General features: G+C 38.1%; 1 protein-coding gene across 16 annotated transcripts in view; it reads left to right on the forward strand.

Annotated features, from left to right (window-relative positions):
* KHDRBS2 (KH RNA binding domain containing, signal transduction associated 2) overlaps positions 1-24,719 on the forward strand; it is a 346,343-nt gene that overhangs the window by 283,618 nt on the left and 38,006 nt on the right. For all 16 annotated transcript variants that reach the window (XR_005604150.1, XR_005604159.1, XR_005604148.1 and 13 more), the window contains 2 exons: positions 2,739-2,821; positions 16,035-16,093. Coding sequence is in view for 1 of the 16 variants with exons in the window: in XM_039568849.1 (XP_039424783.1) it covers positions 2,739-2,821; positions 16,035-16,093 (142 nt within the window). In the remaining 15 variants the exon portion in view is untranslated. The remainder of the gene's footprint in view (positions 1-2,738; positions 2,822-16,034; positions 16,094-24,719) is intronic.

Below are 24,719 nucleotides of genomic sequence, written 5' to 3' on the forward strand. Positions count from 1 at the left end.
AAAGACTTCTACACAGGAAAAGTTTGTTTGTTTGTTTGTTTTTTATAGAAGCACTAATAGACCTAGAAAGTGCATGAAGTGCTGAGTCTAGTGCTGAGTGAAAAATTACACTGCATTTAGGGTTCTGGGTTCTTAGGGTTCTTAGGTTACACTGGGTTCTGGCCTCTGGATTTATACAGAACTGCTTTTGGAACACCATTCTCATCACACAGAGCAGAGTATGTGAATTTGGACACCCTTGGACTCAACAGGGTCTAGGTGGGAGCTGGGTGTTTCATCTCTCAAAGTGCCTATCCAAGAAATATTTTCAAACATTAAAGTTGTAGGTTCTGGGGAGTTGAAGGTTAAAGAGGAGAAAACTGCTCAGTGAGCTTAAGACACTTTGAGGATGTGAAAGGAGCTATTTTGGGTCTCAGTTCTAGATGCTTAAAGGCATGGTGGGTATCTGGGTACTATACATCATATTAAACTTTCAGTAAACTCTGGTGTGTGCCTTACACAAAGACATCACCTGTAGGATTAGAAGGTAATTTTCATACACGTTGAAACAAACGAAAGAACATTATCCAGAAAATAGTTGTTCTTTATTAAAGGTACGTTGTGCTTTTTTACTTTATTTTCCAACCATTTGACTTGAATCTTTTGCACTGTATTGACCTGCTCTGAGCCTTTAGGGAGGCTGTTAAAATCTGTAACGTGAACCCACGGTGGTGTCAAATACTAACAAGTGTTCTCTGCCCTGCTGATGCTGAACGTTGATCCACCTCAGGCATCAAGAAACTGAGAGAGCTAATTTGTAATTGTTGCCTTTCCATTTCTCTCAGATGGTTGGGTGTGCAGGCTGAAATGTCTGTCCTCTAGCTATTCGACTTTATATAGGAACTCCCATCACCCTCATCTTCACAGGGATCCCACCCAGTAGCATACTAATCAGTGTGACTAACATGTCTCCTGGGGTGCATTGTTCCTCTTATCCTGTCCCCAGAAGCAAGATTGTGTATTTAGCTATATGTTAAATATATCACTGTCATCTACAGGGATATGTTTTTAGCTGTACTTTTTGCTATGAGTTTATAGTAATGAAGACAAGTCAAAACAGTGCACTACCACCCAAAATGGAAGATGATGGAGTTGTGCGGACTTCAGGTTCTGGGAGAGGAGATTCCCAGTTCCAAAATGGACACTCTCTTCTGCCCAGAAGGGCTTTCCCTTACTACAGCTGACACAGTCTGAGAAGTGAAGTCACTGTCCAGAGTCCTGTCCTTCCTTCAGGACTTAAAGCACCACAGGGATGCAATCTCCCACCAGGAATCCACTTACCCTCACTGCTGGGTAGCCCAGAGGAACAGGCAAATTTAATATGCTTGACCTAAGGGGACAGACCTGAATGCTTCCTCCATAGAATGTTTTCTTGAATTTAGGAGTGCCAGTGAAGTCTTCTTCAATACTGCTAGGGAGTTTAACTAGCAGAAATAATGAAGTACCAAACTAACACTGTACTTTGGGTGGTTATGGTAGTGTACTGGACTGATTGTTTATTGGACTGCTGTTATTTCAGAGCTGCCTCATGCCATCCCTTTTCCCCTCAAGCTGACTAAACTTTGCATAGCTTGTGGGGGGAAAAGATTGCCTTTTGCTGTTACTAATAATTGAGTCAAAGATGTTTAAATCCCCTATTTCCTTTAGCATTTCCCTTAACAGTTATCCCTTCCTTGTGAAAACAAAATGTTTCTTTCCAATTTAACTAAAGATACTGGCTACCAAAAATCATAAAGAAAGAAAAAGAAAGAGTTTCCATACTGCATTTCTTACCTACTCTGGTGTCCTGTCATATGAAAAGAGCATATCAAAAATCATCCCTTGGATTTTATCTTTACTTATTTGCTGTGTGGTTCCTGAGCATTCTTTGGTTCAGAGACAGCTACAATGGATCACAATTGCCCATGGCTCCTTCAGTGGAAAGTTCAGGCATGAGATGAGCTGAATGACCTTCTGAAGACACTTGTGTCCCTCTAGCTTAGGCAAACAGAGCATCTGTCTGAGCCCTTCAGTGAGGACCTTAAGTTAGATGGGAGGAACCTGTACTAAAGTGTTGGTTAATTTGTCACAGAAAAGCATGCCTTTAAAAGGAGTAGGATGCTCAGTGAAAGTAAAGGGGCTTACTCTGCGTTATTTATAAAAATCATATGCTTGATATTTATAGAAATCACTTCCTTGATTGATTGATTGATTGATATTGTTTCTTATAGGGTGCTGTGGGTTTTTTTGTTCTGTTTTGTTTTGTTTGTTGCTTTGCATTTTTTAGTAGACTGAATACTGAGGTTTTATCACATCACCCTTCTTAATAGTGTAGAACAGTCAATATATTTGACCTGCCATTTGTTCATTTCACCTGTAGGTATTTATAGAACCATTTATGTAACAAACTGCTAGGAAATTGTTGGTTTTATTATCATTCATCAGTATTCTACACAGATCCCACTGAAGCACTGTGGTTTGGACAATGCACCACAGTTTATCAGTGAATAGGCTGAGTTCTTAAATGAGTGACTGATTTCTTTACTCTTGCAATGTACAGGTTGTTCTTCACGACTCACAGTTCTCTTCAGCTGTCTGTGTGTTTCACATTATCATGGGCAAACATGCCATGCATGTGTTGATGCAATTTATTTTTACAGCTTGATAATATGCTTTGATTTATCATTCTTCTAAGCTGTGGTGTTCTGTTTTCCCCTTAGGGATACGATGATGGATATGGAGGTGAATATGATGATCCAAGCTATGAGGCATATGATAACAGTTATGCCACACAAACACAAAGGTAAGCATTTGTACTTTTACATTATTTCTCCAAGTACACTTTTTTCTCTTAGTTTTTCATGTAAATTTACTGGCTTCTTCTGCACATTAAATTTTACAAAATCTCATAGTACTTCAGAAAGCTATCAAAAAGTAATAGTGACGGTCAGAGTTTATATACAGAGATTCAGATGAAGCAAAAATGAAAGCAACTGTGCTTTTAAAATTGGTGCAAATTAAGTGTATTTTTTTCTTACAAGCGATTACACCATTTTCTTATTTGATGTTATTCTGAACTTGTTTGTCCCGTTTTTTTATCCTTTACTGTTGATAAGTTGTGAAGGGCATTTCATACCTATGGCTTTTACAATGTCTTGGGGGAAAAAACAGAAGGAAATTTTAAAAAAATAGTTGTGAAGGTGGATACCGGTTCCTGGTTGGCATCCACCATCAAGGTAAACTACAGAAAGGAATTGCATGCCAGAAGTAAGGCTGAAACTATCTGTTTTCTAACAGTTACTTTCTAAGCAACTCTCAGAATTGATAAGTTTGGAAATTTATTTTTTGCCCTTATGATGTGGAATAATAGGAAAAAGCTACATTCACATCTTATATTGATTTGTGTAACTAAGATGAGGCAACAAAAATGATCCCTTTTTTATATACATACACCTCACACGCTTATCCATTAATTTGACAGTTGGAGAATGTTTATTAAGTATGGAATGGCATCTTTTTCACAGTTAAGCTAAAGGAGAAAAGGGTCCTTCAGCCAAATATTCAGAAAGTGCTCTTATGCATTGCTGAAAGTACTGCTTGGGTTGTGGAAAGGCAAATGAAATTTTAACAGGAAAAGACAGATTTTAACCGAGTTAGTGTGATTATCACTGAGCAAGAAAGCGATGTATACATACAGAGTTCTGTACTCCAAAGCCAGAGGACCTTAAACTTGCTTTTTTTGTTTAGCCATCTTTTTCATTGAATGCTTTGCTGATGAAAATGTCTGTAAGAATTACGTTCAGCTCCAGAACTGCTGTAGTGAGTGGTACTTCAGTGGATAAAAAATACTTCATAAGTATTTTTATATCCAGTGAAGTATATTTAAAAGGATTTGTCGCACCTAAATATGAACCCCATCAAGTATACTTTAACACTTTCAAGTAATTATACATTACTAGCTGAGCCCATCATATCATTGTGTAGGTAGGTATTCGTGTTGTCAAATGTACTTCAACCTTTTTAAAAAAACTCAGCTCATTTTTTGCTACAAGAGTGAATTGTCACAGAAGATATTACTTCTGATGTAAAAACAGTAATTAGTTGGAAATCTCTTGCTATGACATTGCTTTATATCATCTGAATTAACCTGTAATTTCTTTGCAAGTTGATGTCCCAGGCAACTAAATGACAAATATATCAACTTTATGAGGAGTGTATTACAATGCAACTAGAACTAGCAGTGATAATTTGATGTAAGAAAGAAAATTTATAGTCACATAATTTAGTCAATTAAACAGCTATTAAGCTTAGTCATCAGATACGTTTTCTACTAATTTGAGCTACCTCCAGGATACCTAGTCTGTATAAAATCTGCAGCTAAAACATTTTCTTTTGAAATATATGACAGGACATGTGGTCATACTTACCCATGTTGAGTGGCACTTAATGCCTCAAGTAGACTATTGATTTCAAAGAGAGCACTTCCAGAACTACGCACTTCTCATTTCAAAAATTTAAAGAACAAATGGACCATTAGATACATAATTTGCATTTTGTCCCCTCATCGGCCATTTAGCTTCATAGAAATGCCTGCCTACTAAGCCAAAAATAAAAATAATAATAGTATATAATGAAATATATTGTACCAATATATGTACCCAAAATATTTGGTTAGATGTGTATTTAAGAATGTTTTCTCCAGGTCTCAGATCTTGCTTAATAGTATGCTCCAGTCATATGAGCAAGACATAACAAGTGCACACCTAACAAAGAAGACTAGTAGTACTGCTTCAAAGTACTTATTCCTCTCATCCGGTGTCTGATTTAGAGGAAGAAAATTAACAAAAACTTGCCGACAAGTGCTCAGCCAGAAAATTATCATTGCTTCCCTCTGCAGGGATTGATTAAACTTCTAAAGCATGAGATAAGAAGAAATTGTAGTTAGTGGCTTAATACAGAGTACCAAGATTTCTATTCGTTTTCTATCCCATTGGTTTTTATGACTTATTAAGGAATCAATGTGGAAATTCTTAGAGATGGGACATGCTCTTGTCTGACTGTCTGTCTCACTGTGCATGTTGGCCAAGCCTTATTCTCTTCATTGCTTCAAAAAGAAGAATGTGTTGGGGTGGAGGGTCATGAACAGACAGGTGGGTGTCCTGAGCTCAGGCTGAATTCAGTTTGCTTTAGAGCAAAGCTCATAGTAAGTCATGCCTTGTTCCCTGCTCAGCCCATGCACAGAGTGAAGATAGAGTTTGGGCAACTTGCCACCACCACCCCTGTTACCCCTGCCTTTGTCTTCCATATCTTGTCTACTTCCCATTTGCCAGAGTCTTTCTGCCCATATATATTTCGTTTTGGGGGCCCTAGTCCTTTGTTGTCCAAGAGGTCTGATTTAGAATTTTGCAAACCAAGCTCTGCCAACAGCAGGGAAAATGAGCACAGTATTGACATGCACAGTGCTACAACATGGGATTATGGTTTCGTACAAGGAGCACCAAAAATACCAATTCCCAAGACCATTCGGATGCTGTTCTTTAGTGCATAACTATCTAAAAGTTTGTACTAAAAGTCAGGGATGGTGTTGCAGGACCAACAGTGCATTTTCTCCTTCTCTAGTGGAGTTCCCTAATGAACTTCTCCAGACAGAAGATGCTGTCCTTCATGACAGCAGTCTGATTTTTAGGCTGAAACTAGGGGGATGGGGTCACTTGTGGAAGAGGCATGACAGAGTCTCAGAATCAGGCTGGAATGAAAGCCACAGTAAGCCTGCGTGTCTGAACAAACTAAGAGGCATCTCAAGCACACTTTGAAATGGACACAAGAAGCAAACTGAAGAAAGAGAAAAGCAGGACTTTACCTATGGTAAGAGCCACCTGTACCTTATCAAGCTGGGGAGGCTTATTTTAGAAATAAGAGAATTATGGGTTGTGACAAATACGGTCTATATTGCATGGAGGTATGTCTTGCTTGAAGTAGCAGAAGATGTACAGCCACCTTTTCCCTCCTCATGTTCCTGTCCCATAATGACAACCCAGAAGACGAGGTGGAACCTCAGGACAGATTTAAACGAAGAGCCACCTGTCCTTCCCAACTGAGTCTTTAAGCAGGATTTACAGGATTCTGTGAAAGACTACACATTTTCTGAGGACGTTTAGAAACCCTGCTCATTTTAGAAATTTGTTCATTTGGACGTCAAAATACAGTTTTTAAGGTAATTGCAACAAATGCTTTGTCCAATACCAAAGAGAACAAGGAAACAACCATTTCAGTGGGCAGGAGAAGACACCAGATCTTACATACTTCCCATGGGCAATATTGCACTGTAATTTGAATTTCTTGATGAAACCTTGTTTTCCTCTCTCTTCCCCTCCCTTCCATGTAATGTGAAGATGGATCTCAGTGATAAGAATATCTGCCTGTCCAGACACACCAAAAGATATTCAGTAGTTGTTAAGTTCATACACTACTCCCTGTGTACTTGAAAGTCAGGTAGAGCAGACTCAAAACCTTTCTGCCACCAAACCTCTAGTCTGACAACTTTATTTAAAAATATAGGTATAGTATACAAAATGGTAGAAGTGTCAATTTCCAACTCAGCTGTAGGTAACACAGAAAATGTAGGAGAATCCTTTAAGCTTTCAAAATGTAATACACTTTCTGATTTTCTTACCAGGAACTTCTAAGTCTGTTGAACTATCACCACTCTCCAGGATTCATGGGCTGAGATCACTAGATCACCAGGAGAAAAGGATGCAAAGTTTTGTGAGGAGATGTAGATCAGCCTCTTTGGTTACTCAGAGGTTGTTAGGGATCACACATGCAAAGCGTGGCTAGACTCCTCAGCCAAGACCAACAGAATAATTTGGTGGAAATGGATAATTTGCTGATGAATCAGCTGAGAACCATGATGGCAAATAGAGCCATCTTCAGCTCTGCTACCACATCTGCAGTCATCTCCACTGACCTTTGTGTCTCTGCCAGCACCAGTAGTTTCATTTCAAAGAATGTCTATGTCTCACAGCCAAAAGAGATACCACAGAAACCTGGGACTGACTGGCCGGTCATGGGATGAACCAGGAAGGGTATATTCTCTTTAATCCGCTTGTGCCTAACTTATCCAGCCATATGTAGTGTAAACAATGGTGCCTAACAGTGAAGAGCAAAGGAAGACAATGGTTTTCTGATTAAGCTTAAAATTTGGGTTTTGATATTATTTCCCTGTTCCACAATGCCTGGCATGAACACTCATCCATCAATCCATTCTGGTTTTTGTTAACAGGTATATGGTATATTGGCAATGGCTTTCAGGTCTGGTTGCCTGGCTTTTTATTCTGCCTTTTTTCTGTATGGCTTTTGTTAAAAACAGTTCAGCAGCAAAATTAGTTGCCGAGTGTGTTCTTTCTAAAGAAAGAGCTTATAACTCCCACCTTAGGCTGTAAATAGACTTGTAGATATCGGGAAACCCATAACTTACTGACAAGAAGAATAAATAATTCAGTGATAAAAGACAGATGAAAATAGTGCACAACGTTGCTGTTACAGATTCCACTCCACAGCAGTACAGGCTTTGTGATGGCCTGTTGTCATCCTTGCTGTGACTGCAAGATGACATAGGTAAAAAGCATTTCTCATGCCTGCCTGTGCTCATCCTCACTAATGACAGTGACCCAGTTTTAGGACCTTGAAGCAATTCTTGGCAAAATATTTACGGTTAATCTTGCAAATAATTTATGTAATGCTATAGGCAGCAGTCCTCTGGACAGACGTTTCATGCTGGTATGCTGATCATTTTGGGCTAATGACTTCTTTTTGGTCTGTCAAACTCCCACTGCAAACCCATCCTGCATCTGCTGAGCTGGCAATCAAACTTCTGCTTCTGATGTAGAATTGCATATTATAGGCCATGTCATCTCCAAATTTCCCCTCTAAGATGTTAATGATAGTACAGAATCTAAACTTTAACATAAAGAAAGATGTCATTAATATATCTGGAATAAATTCTAAGTTCTTACAAGATCTGAAGACTGACAAACATTGTGTTAGATAATTGCTAAAATCTTAGAGGACTGAAGAAGAGAAAAAGAAAAGATGAGAAAGTAACAGAGACACTCAAGTTGGCTGATATCTTTCACCTAACTGAATTGTATTTCATTCAAAAGGTACGATAATACCTAAAGCTGTGCTGTTATGTGCAAAGTCCAGTTGGGTATCTGTTTCTCAATACTAGTAACAGAAGTAAAAGGACAAAAATGCTGCCTATGTCCACTGTGCTGCTGTGGAAAATTATTTTGATGCTATGACCATACCAGTGTAATATTATCCCAGTAACTATGTTTGTAGGAATACCTATCCCTTCAACCTCTAATAGGTGCTACAGTTCTGATGCGCATTCTTCTAATGACTCATACTCACAGAAAATTTCAAGAGTGTATTCAGCCGCTGAAGTTGAGTATATGACAAGTTCTTGATTTTGAAAAGAAACTTTTTTCCCTGGTTATTATTTCTGTTACAAAGTTCATGTTATCTACTCTACAGCTTGTGTTTACAGCTTCTTTTTCTGCAGTATGGACTGCTAGTACAGGAGCTTTAGAGATTACTTACTTATTTCTGATCTGGTATGCAGGAGTACAACATGGACCACGGTTCAGTCCATGTCACTTATGTGGCTTACGGTACAATCACATCAGTGCAGAGCATGCTGCAAAAATATTTAGGAAGAGTATTTTATCCAGTTGTATCTGCAGGAATTATTTACATCAGCAGGATATATTTGCCTGAGCTCCAGTTCATTCTGCTTTATCCTTGTTTGACCTCCAGATATCAAGATATTGTCTGTATATCTGTTTCCAAAGATGAGTTTCTCCAAGCAGTGCTGCAAGTAAAATAACAGACTAGTACACTTGTGAAGACAGCAGTATAAGGTTCAGCTGGGTGTACATGTTCCTTGGTGAACTCCACTCAGAAGTGCCACTGTTTTTGACTACTTGCTTTGTGAAAAGTTCCAGCACATTAGTTGTGAACTACCCATAGTTAAATGAAAGAATTTTGTCCTTAGTTTAAAAACAGTGGTCAGACACGACTGTGAATAACTATTATTGAATTAGTAGATTATCACATAGTTGAATGTTTTGGTGATATAATCAGAGGTTTGCACACTTCTGTCTCACTGTCAAAGTATCACTATGTAGTAAAATACATCGACACATAAATATAGTCCAAGCTGAAATAGGTAGAATGGTTACACTGATTTTTTGCAAACTTAGATATTCATTATTATTTTCTCTACTACTCACTCTTTCACTTTTTAAGCACTGTGCATTGTATCTATACTTTTTCATATTTCATTTTGGCTTTGTGCTTATATCCACCTGTCCGTAAATAAAGATTTCCCTGCTTTTTATTTCCAACCTGTTGAAATCAATCAAGGCAGCAAGCCTAGAATATGACATTTTATGTATTTTCACAGCAATCCACTTATGGCATTCATAATCAGAAACTGTTTTCAAATGCCACTTCTCATTTATTTGATTAAATGAGCAAAGTGGAAGCAAATTTCACTACTCTGAACTGGAGGGAAGTGTCTCCTCTGAAACTGTCTAGGATTCCTAAAATGTTGCATCATTGCCTTTGCCAATACTGTGTCTGCAGACATTTTGTATTATATTCTGAAATAGTCAGTCATAATTCTGTGTCTATAAGAAAATGACTGTGGATTGTAGAATAGGTAAACAGAAATTGCCATGTGAAATTAAATGGCAGATTGGTTTCTATGTCATATTTTGCAAAAAGTTCAGAACCTGAAGTCATCTTGCAATTATGTTGGCTCTGCAATCTTAAGCTTGTATAAATTTACTGCCTTTGTTGTTTATAATATTTTTAAATTCCTATTTTCAGTAGCATAAAATCAAACATACAAAATTGCTGGAGACAGTTGAATCTAGTTTCACTTCAGGCATGTTGTAAGGTACTGAATAAATCCAGGGGTATGGCAATAGAGATATTCTTCTCCGATAAAAATACTGGATACAATCAAAATTGAGCTTTCAGAAAAAGGGAGACTTTATCCACTAAAATGTTCACCATATTATTCCATTAGTTCTAAAGAAGTATTGAGTAAAGGACTATATTTGTGATTTAAGGCTGGATCCTGTAAGTTCCTATATTCAAAAGATTTGTCATCTTCCCTGTAGACATTAAGTGCTCTATTAAGTAAAAATGTTCCAGTAAGTTTCAGATTCCTAGAAGGATTATTTCTTTATTCTCACATTTCCACTATGAGATATTATTTTGTAAAAATTTCATATATTGTAATTCATGTGAATGCAGATCTTGCTCGCCTCTCTTCCAGGCAGAAGTGTACTGCTTTGTGTAAACAGCTTTTCTTTCATGGCCAACTGTATGTTAAATCCTGCTGGCTCCCTCCCTCATGTAGGAGGGAGAAGCTTTACAAACACAGTCTTACATGAAACAACTGCAGCAATGTTAGACTGCATCCTGTTAGCACAGGAACTGAATATTTGATTGTACCAGTTATTGACGTTGGAAGTTGGAAATGCCTAAGATTACTGAACAGAAATTACATAGGAAAAGAAGGAGATAATTGTATATAGACGAGATCAAAGGATCTATTTGAGGATGTGAAAAAGAGACTTGTCTAAAATATTGAATTCCACCTCTAAAATTTTAAGTCCCACTTCTAGGGATTCTTGTGATCTGTCCTGGGCATTAGCTTGACTCAAGAATCTTGTCTAAAGGTAACCATAACTGGGATATATCTCTAAGGAGTGATAAAGGTTCATTTATCTGTACCTCCGTATAGATGCTGATTGCAAACTGACAAAGGCTGGGAATCCCTCCTCAAAGAGCTCCAATCCAAAAACTACAATATTGGTTCACTCTCACGTTGTTGAGTGCTACAACACAAAGATGGAAGTATCTCAAATTATTTTACCTCTTCAAAGGCTAGTGTACAAGTTTTTAGCCTATTTCATTATGAGTCTGAACTGTGGAACTTCACTGGCATCAGCTGAATCTCTAGTTTGGACCAATTCATGTATTTCACAGAAGAAGCCTGATTATTATCTAATGGCAGAGTTACAGTTCCAAGGATTTGTCAAAAGCCTCTTTACTAAATTGACCAGCTCTTTCCCAAACATTTCCCAATAAAATATTCTTGTATTATACTAACATATACTCTCCCAGTTTAAAAGTACCATTAGGAAAGGAAAAAAAAATGCAGGAAAATGTAATGGCTAAATCTCAGTTAACAGGTCTTGCTCAAAGACTTTCAGTTTCTTAGGATCTTGGAACACGCTTCTGTACAGATTCACGTGTTACTGTTTAAAGAAGATGATCTCTTTCTTGTACCTCTCTGCTTTGGCTTTAGAGAGCCCATTGTATGTCTGCAACCACGTTTGAGAATAAAAGCTTAGATGCATCCTTCACCAAATAAAATCAAAGAACACAAAGAGAGAAAGGAAGAATAAAACAAAACACCACGCACAACGAAAAAGCACAAGGGAACAAGAAGTGCTTCTGTTCTTCAGTTCTTGAAGTGTTCTGCTGCCTTATATTACTGCAGCTGTAAGAGCAGCCAGGGAGCCAGATGGTAATGTTGCTAACCCAGGGTCTCTTGCCAGCAGCTTCCTGCAGGTGCAGGAAGAGATTGGTCAAAGGCTAATGCAGTCTATTCATTAATGTCATGTTTTCCTGTACTTAACCCCACTGACCTCTGAGTGGTGAACATCACACTTCCCTTGGGTAGCTTGTTGACCCAAGAGTCAGGGTTCTGTGGCTTCAATCTTAACACTTTTGTTTGTGGTTCTCAGCCTAAACCACTTTAAAGCACTATTCTCTACAGCCTTTTTGGGCAAAAAGCTGTGTGGCTTCCCATGGGTGTTGACACAGTTAAATTGGAATTCATTTTTTTGCACTAATATAAATTTGAAAAAGTCCCAGTTAACGAGAGGTTAAAAGTCTTTGTTGGCTTTAAAGGTTGCCGTTTAGATACAGTCTCTGTACTTGAGCCTTCGTCATATCATAGGAGCCCTAGATAATAAAGATTGGAAGGCACTAAAGGACCCTTATCTCTCAAAAACAATCATCTTGTGTTGGTTTGAGTTTTGGGGGTTTTTTGGAAACTGATCCGGCTTTATCAGCAGGAAGAGAACAGATCACAGTTTATGGAAACTTTGATTCCAAATCTTTGAAAAGAACATATTCAAAAACATTAACCAAAATGAAAAGTTAAAAAAAAAATAAGCATAAATAGGTAAAGATTATGAAGATTTACAGTATATGTATTATTAATCTCCTTGCCCACAGAATAGGAATTAGGACAGGGTCATATATCTGTGTTGTAAATGTTTCTTATAGAGAAAAATTACATCGATACAAACCCAGTTAAACTGCTTGTAAGATACATACCCCTGTGTATATCAATTTTTCCCTGAGTGCTACATGTAGAAGGTTACTAAAGTGTAAGTCATGGTACATCAAGACCTCTGTGTTTCAGAAATCTGGTGTTAAAGTATAGTGCAGGTAAAAGCTGAGTAGCTGGTAATGAGTTAATCCTTCCTGTCTGCTTTATAAAATGTGTTGCGTCCTGCTTTCAGGTGGGTGCATGTACTTTAAGTAAATTACACTTCATGTTGCTTGAAAGTAATGAATGCTAATGACAGATAATGGTGTTTTGTTTCCAATTAGCACTGCCAAGAGAGTCAGAGGTTTCTAGAGCTCATGATCACTATATTTTCCAGGAACAGTCTGAGGACGATAAAATTATATAAACAAGTTTTATTTATGCTGAATGCATTTGCTGATTGCTTCCTTCTCAGTTGGCCATAATGCAAATGAGCTACATCTCTCTGTAGTTCAATAATTTTAAAAATAAACCTCATGTTTGTAAAGCCATAACCTATCACACAATTTTTATAAATATTGCCTATTGTTCACTTGGCTAAAAAACAGAGGAAAATGTTTACAACTAAATGCATATAAATGCATATAATAGATTATAGTGAGTATAATAGATTATGGTGAGTATTCAGAGAGGTTTAAAATAGAGCAGACTAATGGATAAGCAGTTTGGGTCACAAAATACCAGTTTAAGTCTGGTATTTCATAGTAAGAAATAAGTTTTCTTCACTTACATATACTTCAAAACACTTTTTAATATTAGTTGGCAAGGAATTTGAAATGCCGTTTTGGCTCAAATCTATGAAAAAGATGTATTAGGGAAATAAAGGAAAAAAGAAGTGTAGGCAAATAAAGTTGGAGAACTTAGATGACAGTCACGTATTGTGTTATGAATTACATGTTTTCGGGAATGTGTTAAGTATTGTGCTCACAGACAGCAAATACATGGTATGTAACAAATTACTTCCTTTTTATAGATAAAATACAGCTTGTTTCTTATTTTTTGATGGTTTCTGTGTTAACCTAGTATTATGTTGATAGTGGATTTCAGTTCGGAATGTTCACTGCAGGATTTTTATCTCACATCCTTATTATCTCTATGATTGTGTGGCTTTTTCTCAAATAAAAATGTACAACAACAATAATGTAGCAATGAATCTCTTACCTGCTCTTGCAAGTCTTTTGTTCTGCTGGATGTTATGTTGATGGGTAATAGCTCAAGGCCCTGATCAGTGACACTGAAAGCAGGACTGCTGTTGATAAGTTACTGGCCTTTGGACTGGCCTCCTTTTAAAGCTAACCTTTGGAAACAGCTGCTTTGGTTTGCAAAAGTGTATCAGGAAGAAATATTAGATCTTATCTGCTGGCAGAAGATGGGAGTTCTTGTGTTTCTTTTCTTTTAACACCACTCACTAGTCCAACACCCTCCTCTACCCAGGAAAGCAGGCAGGGTGCCAAAATGCAGCTTCTAAAATTAGTTTTTCATACGGCTGTCTGCCAGAGCTGGGTGGTATGTCATCTGTCTGTTCTAAACAGTGCAAGTCATTTCTTACATCTCAGCTGTGAGCTTTGTAGGTATGACTAGATATATGATTTAACCCTGATGCTGCAGTGCTTTAGTTCACCTTACATAATCCTGTTACTTCATTTAATTGGCTACTAAAATAATTGCAAAATAGTACAGAATGAATATTGTGTTCTACAAATAGAAGATGTATCCTTCTTGTTTGTTTCTTGCACCATTTCAGTGGGAGGGTTTGTATATTTAGATGATTAATTTTCAAGCAACTGAATGGTTTCCATTATCCAGGAAGTCTCAATAGTGATTGTTTCCTATAGATCTTGGCTGGCATTGGGAGGTCTTCAGAAGTGTTAACTTCATTTCATTCATGTTATTCCTATGTCCGTTTTCTGCAACTGCTTTAGCAAATGAATTTCATCTCTCTGAGATACTGACGTCATTGTAATTCATTCACTCACATGAATGACTTCTCACTAAACTCCTGAATTAATGCACAGCGTTATGGTTATATTTCCAGTTCAAAAAAAAAACCCCAAACCAAGCCCATGGATATTTGTAGCTGAAAACTATGAGAGCTGTCCCTAGCCATTCAGGTGATGACATGACCCAAATCAAAACAGCTTGACTGTCAGTTATCAGATACATGCAGTCAGTGTTCTTGAGTGAGACAGAGAACATGAATCATTCTCAGAAATTATTCCAAGAATAGTTATGAATGGCTATTAAGTTCAAGAAATTAAAAATCTAATCACAGACTGTTTGTGAACAAGGTCAAAATTAGGTTAAGAAAATAATTGTTATAGATTGATTGTTTATCTCTATTGCACTTCTGAAATATTTCTACTTGCACTCCACTGTCAACTAAGCTTCTCTCTCAAGTGTAAACTAATATTTTTAAAACAATAGTCCAATATGGAAAATGGCCTGAGCAATAATGTTATAGCACTATTGAGCTGCTTGCCTGCTTCTGTTCATTTTGCAAGTCTGTCTCACACAGTGTCCAAGGAAAAAGAAGCAGAAGTGACAACAGAGATCAACAGAGAAAGTGTTACATTTTCTGCTTGGTTCACTGCAGATTGAAGAAATACAATATAGTGGAGTTCATGGAGTTAGTAGATTTTTCTGGGCAGAGACTGATTCTTGTATGTTTACCTGGTACCTGAGAATAGAAGTAGCCTGATCTTGAATTTGGTACCAGGTACCAAAACACAGTGCAAACTATAAATAATAATAGCAGTCAAGAAAAAGTGTGAATAATTCCCTTTCCATTTAATTATGTCTCAGAGGTTGAATTTTCTGGATGCCCACTCTACTTAATAGCTGGGAATTGCTGATTATTAGGATGTAACTATTATCTGAAATATTTTGATAACATGTTAATATGACTATACATAATTTTTGAAAACAGTGAAAAAGTGAGTTGAGACTGAATTTTGCACTTCTAGACCCTTGTTTCTTTCAATATGTGTTTTATTGATCACTGTATAAAATTTTCCATGGATGTCCAATAACTACATAAGGAAAAAGGCTGTGGAGAATCAAAAGTTCTCTCTACAGGTAGTGGGAACATGCTTTCTTCTTCAGGATCAAAGCTGGAAACCTGTCTGGTTTTGGTAAAGATAAGTAGTTTACAGGTTCCACACCATACAATACAGTCAGGTTTGTGAAAATAAACTATGCTGAGTTTGATAACGCATAAATGTTTATAATTACAGGCAAATGAGATTAATATCCCTTTTGGCAGTTGAACAACAGTGAATTATACAGTGGTCTTTTTTCAGACCTCATTTTTGCAGATAAAATTTCTCTCCATCTTTGTCACATCTCCTAAGTTTACATATTTAGGACCAAATTTTTTTTATGCTCAGTAGATAGGAAATGTGATGTACTCTATTATAGCTGTTATTGTCACTGATACATTTTCTCATATTTTTAAATATTCGCTCTTCCTGAAACTAGCTGGACTATGCTGTCATGTCAAAGTGTTAAAATGCCTTTCATTTTGTGATCTCTGTTTTTGTTTTGAGTTGGTTACCCATGATAATAGTGACATGGCTCTCTGAATCTGTTACAGTGTGCCTGAATATTATGACTATGGTCACGGAACAAGCGAAGAGGCTTATGACAGCTACGGTAAGGTCTATTCTATCTTCAGCAAATGCGTGAAATCCAACAAAAATATCTGTCACTGGCAATTCAGAAATTACTTCCATACACTTTTCTTTATTTCTCTGATTTTACAAAGACCGAACAAAATAGATTTGTGTAACTTTAGGATGAGTTTTGACTTGGGACCAGAAAATTGAACTGATGAATTTCAATCAAAATTACAAAGCAAATTACTCATAGTCACAGGTCAGTTTAACAGCAACAATAAAGTTTCTATTAGTGCTTGAATATCTTTCACAGTGTTAAATTTCAGTTTGCTTGATGTCCTAACAATACTATGCATCTGCTGCTGTCATGTGCATCATTTCAACCAGTAAGGTTTGTGAGATTTTGAAATACAGACTTAATCAAAGTGGAAAGAAGGAGAAGGTGCTGTATCACCATGGGAACCCCTACTGCACCAAGATAAAGGAGTATCTCATGCCACACTAAGCAGTATGAGCAGAGCAAGGGCTGTAGTCTTTGCATTTCCCCACCAAGTCTGTGGGTGAGCTGGCATAGTTCCACTTCCTGGGTACCAGGAGCATGAAAGGAAGAGAAGTGTAGCTCCAATGAGTCCAAACCATTTTCTAGATCTGTTGTTTGCTATTAGTGATATATTTCAATAACTGGAGTCTAGTCCATGTTTTCCTGTTAATAATTATCAGTACATTGTATCATCAGATGGCACAGTGAATCTCACTCTGAGACATTCACTGAAATAACAGCAAAGCTGACTACTGTCAGCTTAAAGAGTGACTCTAATATATTCAGCAGAGATGTCATGCCTGATTTACTGCTTCTAAAGTGTCCTAAGTCTACATGGTGACTTCCACAGCACTGTGAAAATGAGAGCTGCTGGAAATGATGCTGCAAGTGAAAGTTACACTAAGGGGTTATATAAGGGTTGCTGCTTGAAATAAATAATTTTATTCATGCAGCTGTGAAGCAAATGTCACTAATGCAAACTTGCAGTTTCCTTTGTATTGGTACAGAAATAGACATTACTGAGACGTTGTCAAAATTATTACATTGCATAATCAGAAATAACTTATTTTTTTGTACAGTCAGTTCTTACAATATATTTGGATGATGCAATGTGCAGTCAAGCGTATTTTCAGTGCTAGGCAAGTAATAATAATAGCTTATCCATATGAATGTGAGTGGTTCAGTTACCCTTTGTTTGTTTCCTTTTTGCACATAGATTTTTAATAGCTGTAGTGGAAGATCCTTCCTCCCGTCTATAGATCCCCTCTCCACTGCTGTCCTGAATGCACTGCTAAGCTTTTGGGCTATGCAGAAAAGAACAGTCTGATCTTAGCAGTAAGAATTACCCACTGTTTAACTTTTAATTACACTCCACCATGCTGAATCTCCATGTGTTTGGGCAGGACATTTAAAGTAGTGTCACTTGCGTTCCAATCCCTCATTTGTAAAACTAGAAGAATATTATTTGTTTTCCCAGCAGGGATTTTGAATGGACTAATTAGCTAAGGCTTACAAAGTGTTCACAGAGTGGCATCATGACTGAATTTATGCTCTGCATGAAGCTCCTTTTTTCCTTCATTCAGCAGCTGAAACAAACCCAATATGCCTGGGTTTGCTTTGCTAGACTTGTCTTAAAATACGTGGCTGATAACTGTGGACTTGCTTTGTTTTTTTGCTTGAACTATTTTATTTTCTGAGCTGGCATTTGAATACAAAGATCTGAGTGTTATCAATAACCTGGAATAAAGTTGAATAATGTTTCTAATTGCAATTTTGCTACTTTCTGGAAGCAGATACATTTATATGCAATTGTTTATGCTACTGTTGGTTCAGTTACTTTAGGAGATTAGTATATTTGCCAGTTCCAGCCTTGGAAATCTGTGCAGGAAGTTAAGTCATTCCTAAGTCACCAATATTTATCTGAGGAGGTAATCTGAGTACACAGAGCTATAGAGCTATAGAATACATGCTTAACTTCCTCAGTTTCTGAGTTCTTGCTGCATACACTGATGTTCTCTCTGTATCTGATCTGAGACATCACCCCTTCTCACCCTCACCTAACTTTACCCTAATTCTCTGTTTTCGGTTTTCTACTTTTTCAGGATGTTTTGCAACTCACTGCGAGTCTCCTGAATCCATCCCACTGTATAAAATCAGCTGCCCCTTCATTTTTCACTATCCTGCAGAAATCAACAGTCTTTCTTTCATCTGAGTTCAATTTCATGCCTTGTTTTGCCTTCCATAACAGGGCTATATTCCTCCTTTACAATTATTTCTGGCACACCTCTGTAATCCTGAATTCTCCCAAACTCTGAATAAGACCGCAGAAAAATGGTACATGAATATAGAACTGGTGTCTTGTCATCTCTTAGGTGTTTTGTGCAACAACTTGTCTTTTCACCCTTATCCATTCCAGTAACAATATCTGAATTATCATAAATTTACTAGCTTGGCATTTTTACTTTCTCCCATGCATCCTCTTTCTTCTAACTTACCTTTAGGGAGGACTGTTTTCAGTCCTGAGAAGGTTTGTTTTTCATTTTTCATGAAGAATATTTGGTGAAATAGTAGTGCTACTTTGTACTTACAATCTTTTTAAAGTATAAAATTGAGTTCTCTGTAGCTTGTTAAGTATTATAGAGCACAATAGTACTCCTATATGAGCTGCCTGCTATGACTTTTCTTGCTATCTGTACTCCTGAGAAGTAGGAAGTGGTTTATGTCTCATGGATTCTTCTGTACTCCTTTTAAAAGAACTTGTGGAGAATTCTGATTGGGGGAGCTGTTTCCTCAGAAGTTCGTAAGATTTATGCATTTATGGATTGTTCACCGTATGGTTGCAAAAATCAGAGGGGTATTTCAGAGCAGAGCCCACCTGAACAGCATTTAATTCTCAGGAAGTTGACATCTCTCTGATTAAATGGAAGTACTAAACAAGGAAGAGTCTAAGTCATTTGTCTCAGGCTGGGCAAGATGGATTCCTAAACAGTATTCACTGCTGTAACATCCTAAGAATTCCATTCCCTCCGAATTCAGCCAAGGAATCTCCCAAGACAATAGGAAGATCAGGGGTGTATGTAAAATTGCCCTGCTTTCCATGACTTAGGGATGTTCCATGAATGAAAATTCACAGCACAGAACCCCCTCATGAAGTTAGACACTTAAGCTCTGTTGTGATTTGACATGCTTGTCACCCAGTCTCTCAGAAGGATCAAAGTAGAGACACTTCAAAGCATTCCCTGCAGCAGTCTCTGAGCACACGGAAATACAGTACTCAGGAATTGTGAGATTCCTACAAGTTTTTGATAAGATCAGGATTGTGCAGCTACTTCTAGAGAGTTTTGAGGATCATTGTTCCAGGCTGAGGAGCATAAATTTAGGACATACGCCTGAAAATCTTGGGAATGTAGCCCTTATAGGCTTCCTCATGTGAGTTGTAAAGAAATACCTTCAGAAGGCAGTTTAAAAATAAAAGACCAGTAATTTAAAGTATTGTACAAATTTTCAAAAAGGTAAAGTATCCTCACCTCTAATCACACTCAACAAACATTTATGATACTTCTGTCACTGAAGGTTTTGATATCTGCAGATAAGTCTAAACTAAGGTAACATTGTCATGTTAACTTGATGCTTAGGTTTTAAAAGAGAAGGCATGAAATTGGATTAATTTATGAACAAAAGGTTTATATTCTTTGCTCTCATTATACTTTAGTAATTTTGTGGTTTCCCTTCTGGCACTGTTGTCATCTGAAGATATATCTAGTGAAAACATGAATTTAATGATTTGTCTTATAAATTGATTAGGATAAAATGTACACCTAAAGTTTGGTAACTACGAATCTTTCCTGCCCATGTGAAATGTCATGCCCAGCTCCAAAAAGCATCTTCTCAGGACAGGATCACTGTAAATGAAAAGCCCTTTGTAATCAATTCATGTTCTGATTTCTTTCTCGTTTTCCCTGGTTTTTGTTTTTAGAGGAAAGAGCATTCTTGACTCAAGTGTTGTGTTGTATTAGGCCACACTAGAGAGATAACAGAGAAGAGTATGACTTGCTGGCAAGGCATAACCAAGAAGCTGTATTCATTACATCTGACCTGCCTTATTGTTCTTTTCATCAGAATCCTTTTTTGCCCTTGCACTGATGAGAGCATTCAAAACTTTGTTTATCAGCTGCTCTTTCTGTCTTAGTTCTCCCAAAGGCTGGAGACTCCAGCAGTGAGTTCTGCCGGTTGCTGCTGCAGAAGGTTCAAGAGGCTTCTGCCCCTGCTTCCAAAGGGAGACTGCCAGAGTAGTGAGAGTGTGCCTCTTGTCAGATGCCACAGTTCACAGCCTGGTGCATATCCTGCCTTGTGTATTACCTGAAAATAATGGCCATTATGTTTTTATGTCAGGTCATGAACTGCAGTATCTGAGAGACCAGTACACAGAGACTTCTTGTTGCTGCTACCAAAAAAGCAGAAAACTTGGATAGAGAGTGAAAGGACAGGTTGAAGTCTATACCTCCTAAACCACCACAATTAAATTAGGATAATGCTGTCTGCCAAAGGCCTTAGGCAAGAGTTAGGAAGGTTAATCTGTAGCTTGCCACCTACACAAAGAGGGAAGACATAAATGAACTCCAGTCACATTACTGCTGCTTTTCAGGAGAAGCTTGTAAGGCTGTTTACTGCATGCTCTGCCATTGCATTAAGGTGACATTATTTAAATATTTTGTGTCTTCGCCAGAAATTTTCAGTTGTTAAGATTTTCTCAAATGACCATGGCTTTTTTGATGCATATTCTACTCCAGTTTAGCTTTAAGTACTTGTACAGAACTGGGTATTTGGTTTTAGGATAATTCCATCTTTAATTAAAAATGGAGAGTGTAACTGCTCGGTATAATTCCTTTTAATGTAAGACATCGTTTAAGTTGTAAAATGCTGCCACAATGATTTAACTATTTCACAAATAATTCCCTGCCAGTCACTCTATATAAAAGAGCTTTGCAATTGTTATGACGATTAGTTTACTAAGTAATGCTCTACAGAGATGGCACTTCATAAAACAATTCTTTATAGACCTTTATAGCTAACAACTAAAAATGTACAGCAATAATCAACTACATTTTTATTATATTGTTTATTTTTTCACTCTGTGTTCATCCTAAAAAGTGTATCATCTAGTAAATTAAGTTTTTCTACAATAATAATAATAGTTTCTGCTGAACAAGTAAAAGCAAGTATATAATGATGAAATTTGCAGAGGAAAGCATGTGTGGAGGGTTCAAACCTCATAGGAAGTCAGGTGCTCAAATAATTCATGGTGACTAATTTGCAGATGTAAGAGACATAGGTCTGATTCTCATCATTACAGTGTTTGACTTCACATGGCTTGTGATTACAGTGTCTTTACTAACACTAATTAACAAAGTCTTACTAGCGTGCACCAATTTATCATTTGTATCATCTGAGTGTATACATTTGGTGTCTCCGAGAAAATAACGTGGCAACATACCAAAGAAAACCTCCCTTGGTGTTTGGGTCTTAAAATTATCATGGAATAAATAAAAAAATCATAGAATGGTTTGGGTTGGAAGGGACCTTAAAGATCATCTGTTTTCAACCCACCTGCCATGGGTGGAGACACCTTTCACTGGACCAGGTTGCTCAGAGCTCTGTCCAACCTGGCCTTGAATGCTGCCATGGATAGGCCACTCACAACTTCTCTGGGCAACCTGTCCCATTGCCTCACCATCCTCACAGTAAAGAGTTTCTTCCTAATATCTAATCTAAACTTGCTCTCTTTCTGTTTGAAGCCATTCTCCCTTGTCCTGTCACTACATGCTCTTGTAGAAAGTCCCTCTTCATCTTTCTTGTAAGTTTCCTTCAGATACTGAAAGGCTGCAATTAGTTCACCTTAATTAATCCTTCTCTTTTCCAGGCTGAACAATCCCAATTCTTGTAGCTTTTCCTCACAGCGGAGTTGCTCCATCCCTCTGATCGTCTGGGTGGCCTCCTCTGGGCTCGCTCCAACAGGTCCATGTCCTTCCTGTGCTGGGGACCCCAGAGCTGGATGCAGCACTGCAGGTGGGGTCTCACCAGAGCAGAGGGGCAGGTCCCCTCCTTCACCCTGCTGGTCATGCTGCTTTTGATGCAGCCCAGGACACGTTTGGCTTTCTGGGCTGCGAGGTTCATGCCCAGCCTCTCCTCCACCAGCACCCCCCAAGTCCGTCTCAGCAGAGCTGCTCTCGATCTGTTCATCCCCTGGATTGATACCAGGGATTGCCCTGACCCAGGTGCAGAACCTTGCACTTGTTAAACTGCATGAGATTCCCATGGGCCACTTCTGGAGATTGTCCAGATCCCTCTGGATGCTGTCCTGTTGTTCAGGTGTGTCAACAGCACCACTCAGCTCAGTGTCATCTGCAGACTTGCTGAGGGTGCATTCAATCTCTTCACCTATGTCGTTAATGAAGATATTAAATAACACTGGTCCCAGTCCTGAGGGACACCACTTGTCACTCATGTTCATCAGGACTCTGAGCCGTTAAGCACTACCCTCTGGATGTAGATGTCCAACCAATTCCTTATCCATCTTATTATTAATTAGGCATCTCAGTGGCAACAAAAGACAGATTGTACCATTGTGGTGGAAGTTTTGTGGTGTCTTGACAGAGCACCTGGCTGACTATTTAGCACATGCTGGCTGCTTCTACACTAGCATGGAAGTAGGAGTGTTCTTTACAAGCAGATTTACCAGTTGTCTGCATTTATAGGTCTTTTGTCCACATCACTGAGTGGGTTCAAAGTACATAAATTCTATTTGAAACTAAAGCAAAAGATGCAATCCCAACTGTTTGTGAGAGTTCACTTCCAGAGGCTCAAACTAGGGCCAGTCTGAAATAAAAAATACCTGTAGAAGTCATATTGTGAATATCAGGTCCTCAGTGTCTGCTGTTTCCTCTGCCACTCATTCCTATTGGTATGCACTGAGTGCTAATACTGATACAGCACCTGCATCCTGCTGCCCCCCAAGCTGTCCCTGCTAACAACCTTGCTACATGTGCCATGGTTCTGAGGAGTGTGTCATGTTCCTGCATGACCACTTGTATTTTGGGCTGATTGAGGCCTCCGGTCTCTTGCTGAGCATGACGAAGGTGTACACCCAGCCCTGGGAACTCAGAAGTACTCCTGAGTCTTCCTGTACAGTACTCAGTTTTTCATTCCACTGGAAACAGGAGTTATTGAAGATTTTTACTGCATAGGGACAGAAGAGACACCAAATAAATTGACCTCCTTTAATCATCTATTTCAATCATTACTATACTTACTGATAGCAGCATTCCTGCTGTGGGACAGAATGAACTGCCAAAAGCATTTTCTTGATTTTCTGCAAAATTTTATCAATTCTTTTACTGGAGGAATCACCTTAGCTATATACCAAGTGGCATTCATTGCCTCTGAAGAGATTTGTGATTTTCATAAGAGCGTGATTTTGAAAGTTTGCAGGGAAAGGACCACATTTTGAATTCAGCTATGACAACTAATGTGGGGATGATTCTAGAGCTATTGCTGTTTTGTCAAATCAGAGTTTTAATTAGGCTATAATTCTTTAGAAAGTTCCGTATATAAACTCATCACATTCTTTTAACTGTCTGTATATCCTAAAACTTTTGTAGTTCAGTAATGCTAGAACAATCAAAAAAATTCCAGTAATGCTAGAACAATCAAAAAAATTCCACACGTAGCACAAGATCGGTTTTAATTTATAGTAACTTACTGTGCTTCCTCTATTACTTCTGAATTATAAATCATTTTCTATGACAGAATAAGTAAATCATGCAAAACTTTCCTATGTAATATTTCAAATGGTAGTTTCACTGTCTTGCACCATGGGAACTGTAGTGTTGGAGAATCTAAGACTAAAGTCCTGTAATATTGATGTGCATCTATTTAATTCCAGATGCAGCATATCAGTGCATGTTTCATGTTGCATGACCATAAAGTAATAGAAAAGTAATTTTTACTGAAAATAAGTGAAAAATAAAACTCCTTCTACACTGTAACACTCACACTCACCTCACAACAACACTGATAAGAGCCTTCTTCCTCTTGGCATTGTGGTTTCCCAGACTAGTTGCCAGTGTACTCTGATGCTGCTCCTTCCCTGTCTGTGGCAGGTGTTCACTACAGAAGTGGATGAAGCCTTCTAGGAAATAATTTTCTCCAGTGGTCATTCCTGCACCTCTCGCTGTCATTACTTCACCTGCAGGGAGGGCTGGCAGAGGGGACTGTGCAAGCGCTTCTCGTCTGCTCCAGTGCTGTCAGCTGGAGGATTGCTGTGATCCTCCACTACCGCTTTAAGCCAGAGAAGCTCACAACCCAAAAGCAGATTTGGAGCAGCCATGCAGTTTAAATTGTTAGCCCTCCTGAAGAGAAGGTACCATCAAGCATAGGGGCAGTAGGTTGGGGTGTTTTGAAGACCTACAGCCATGTTCAGGAACTAGACTATTAAACCACAAGGTTTCCCATTCATTTCTGGTTTTTAAGCTGTATATATTTCATACAGCAGGTATAGTAAAACAAAGGGTACTTAGATGGTGTAAGTAAGCTTAATTGGTTTGAGCCTGTGTTTTGGAAACAT

This window comes from Corvus cornix, chromosome 3 (assembly GCF_000738735.6).
Source record: "Corvus cornix cornix isolate S_Up_H32 chromosome 3, ASM73873v5, whole genome shotgun sequence".
Taxonomy (NCBI): domain Eukaryota; kingdom Metazoa; phylum Chordata; class Aves; order Passeriformes; family Corvidae; genus Corvus; species Corvus cornix.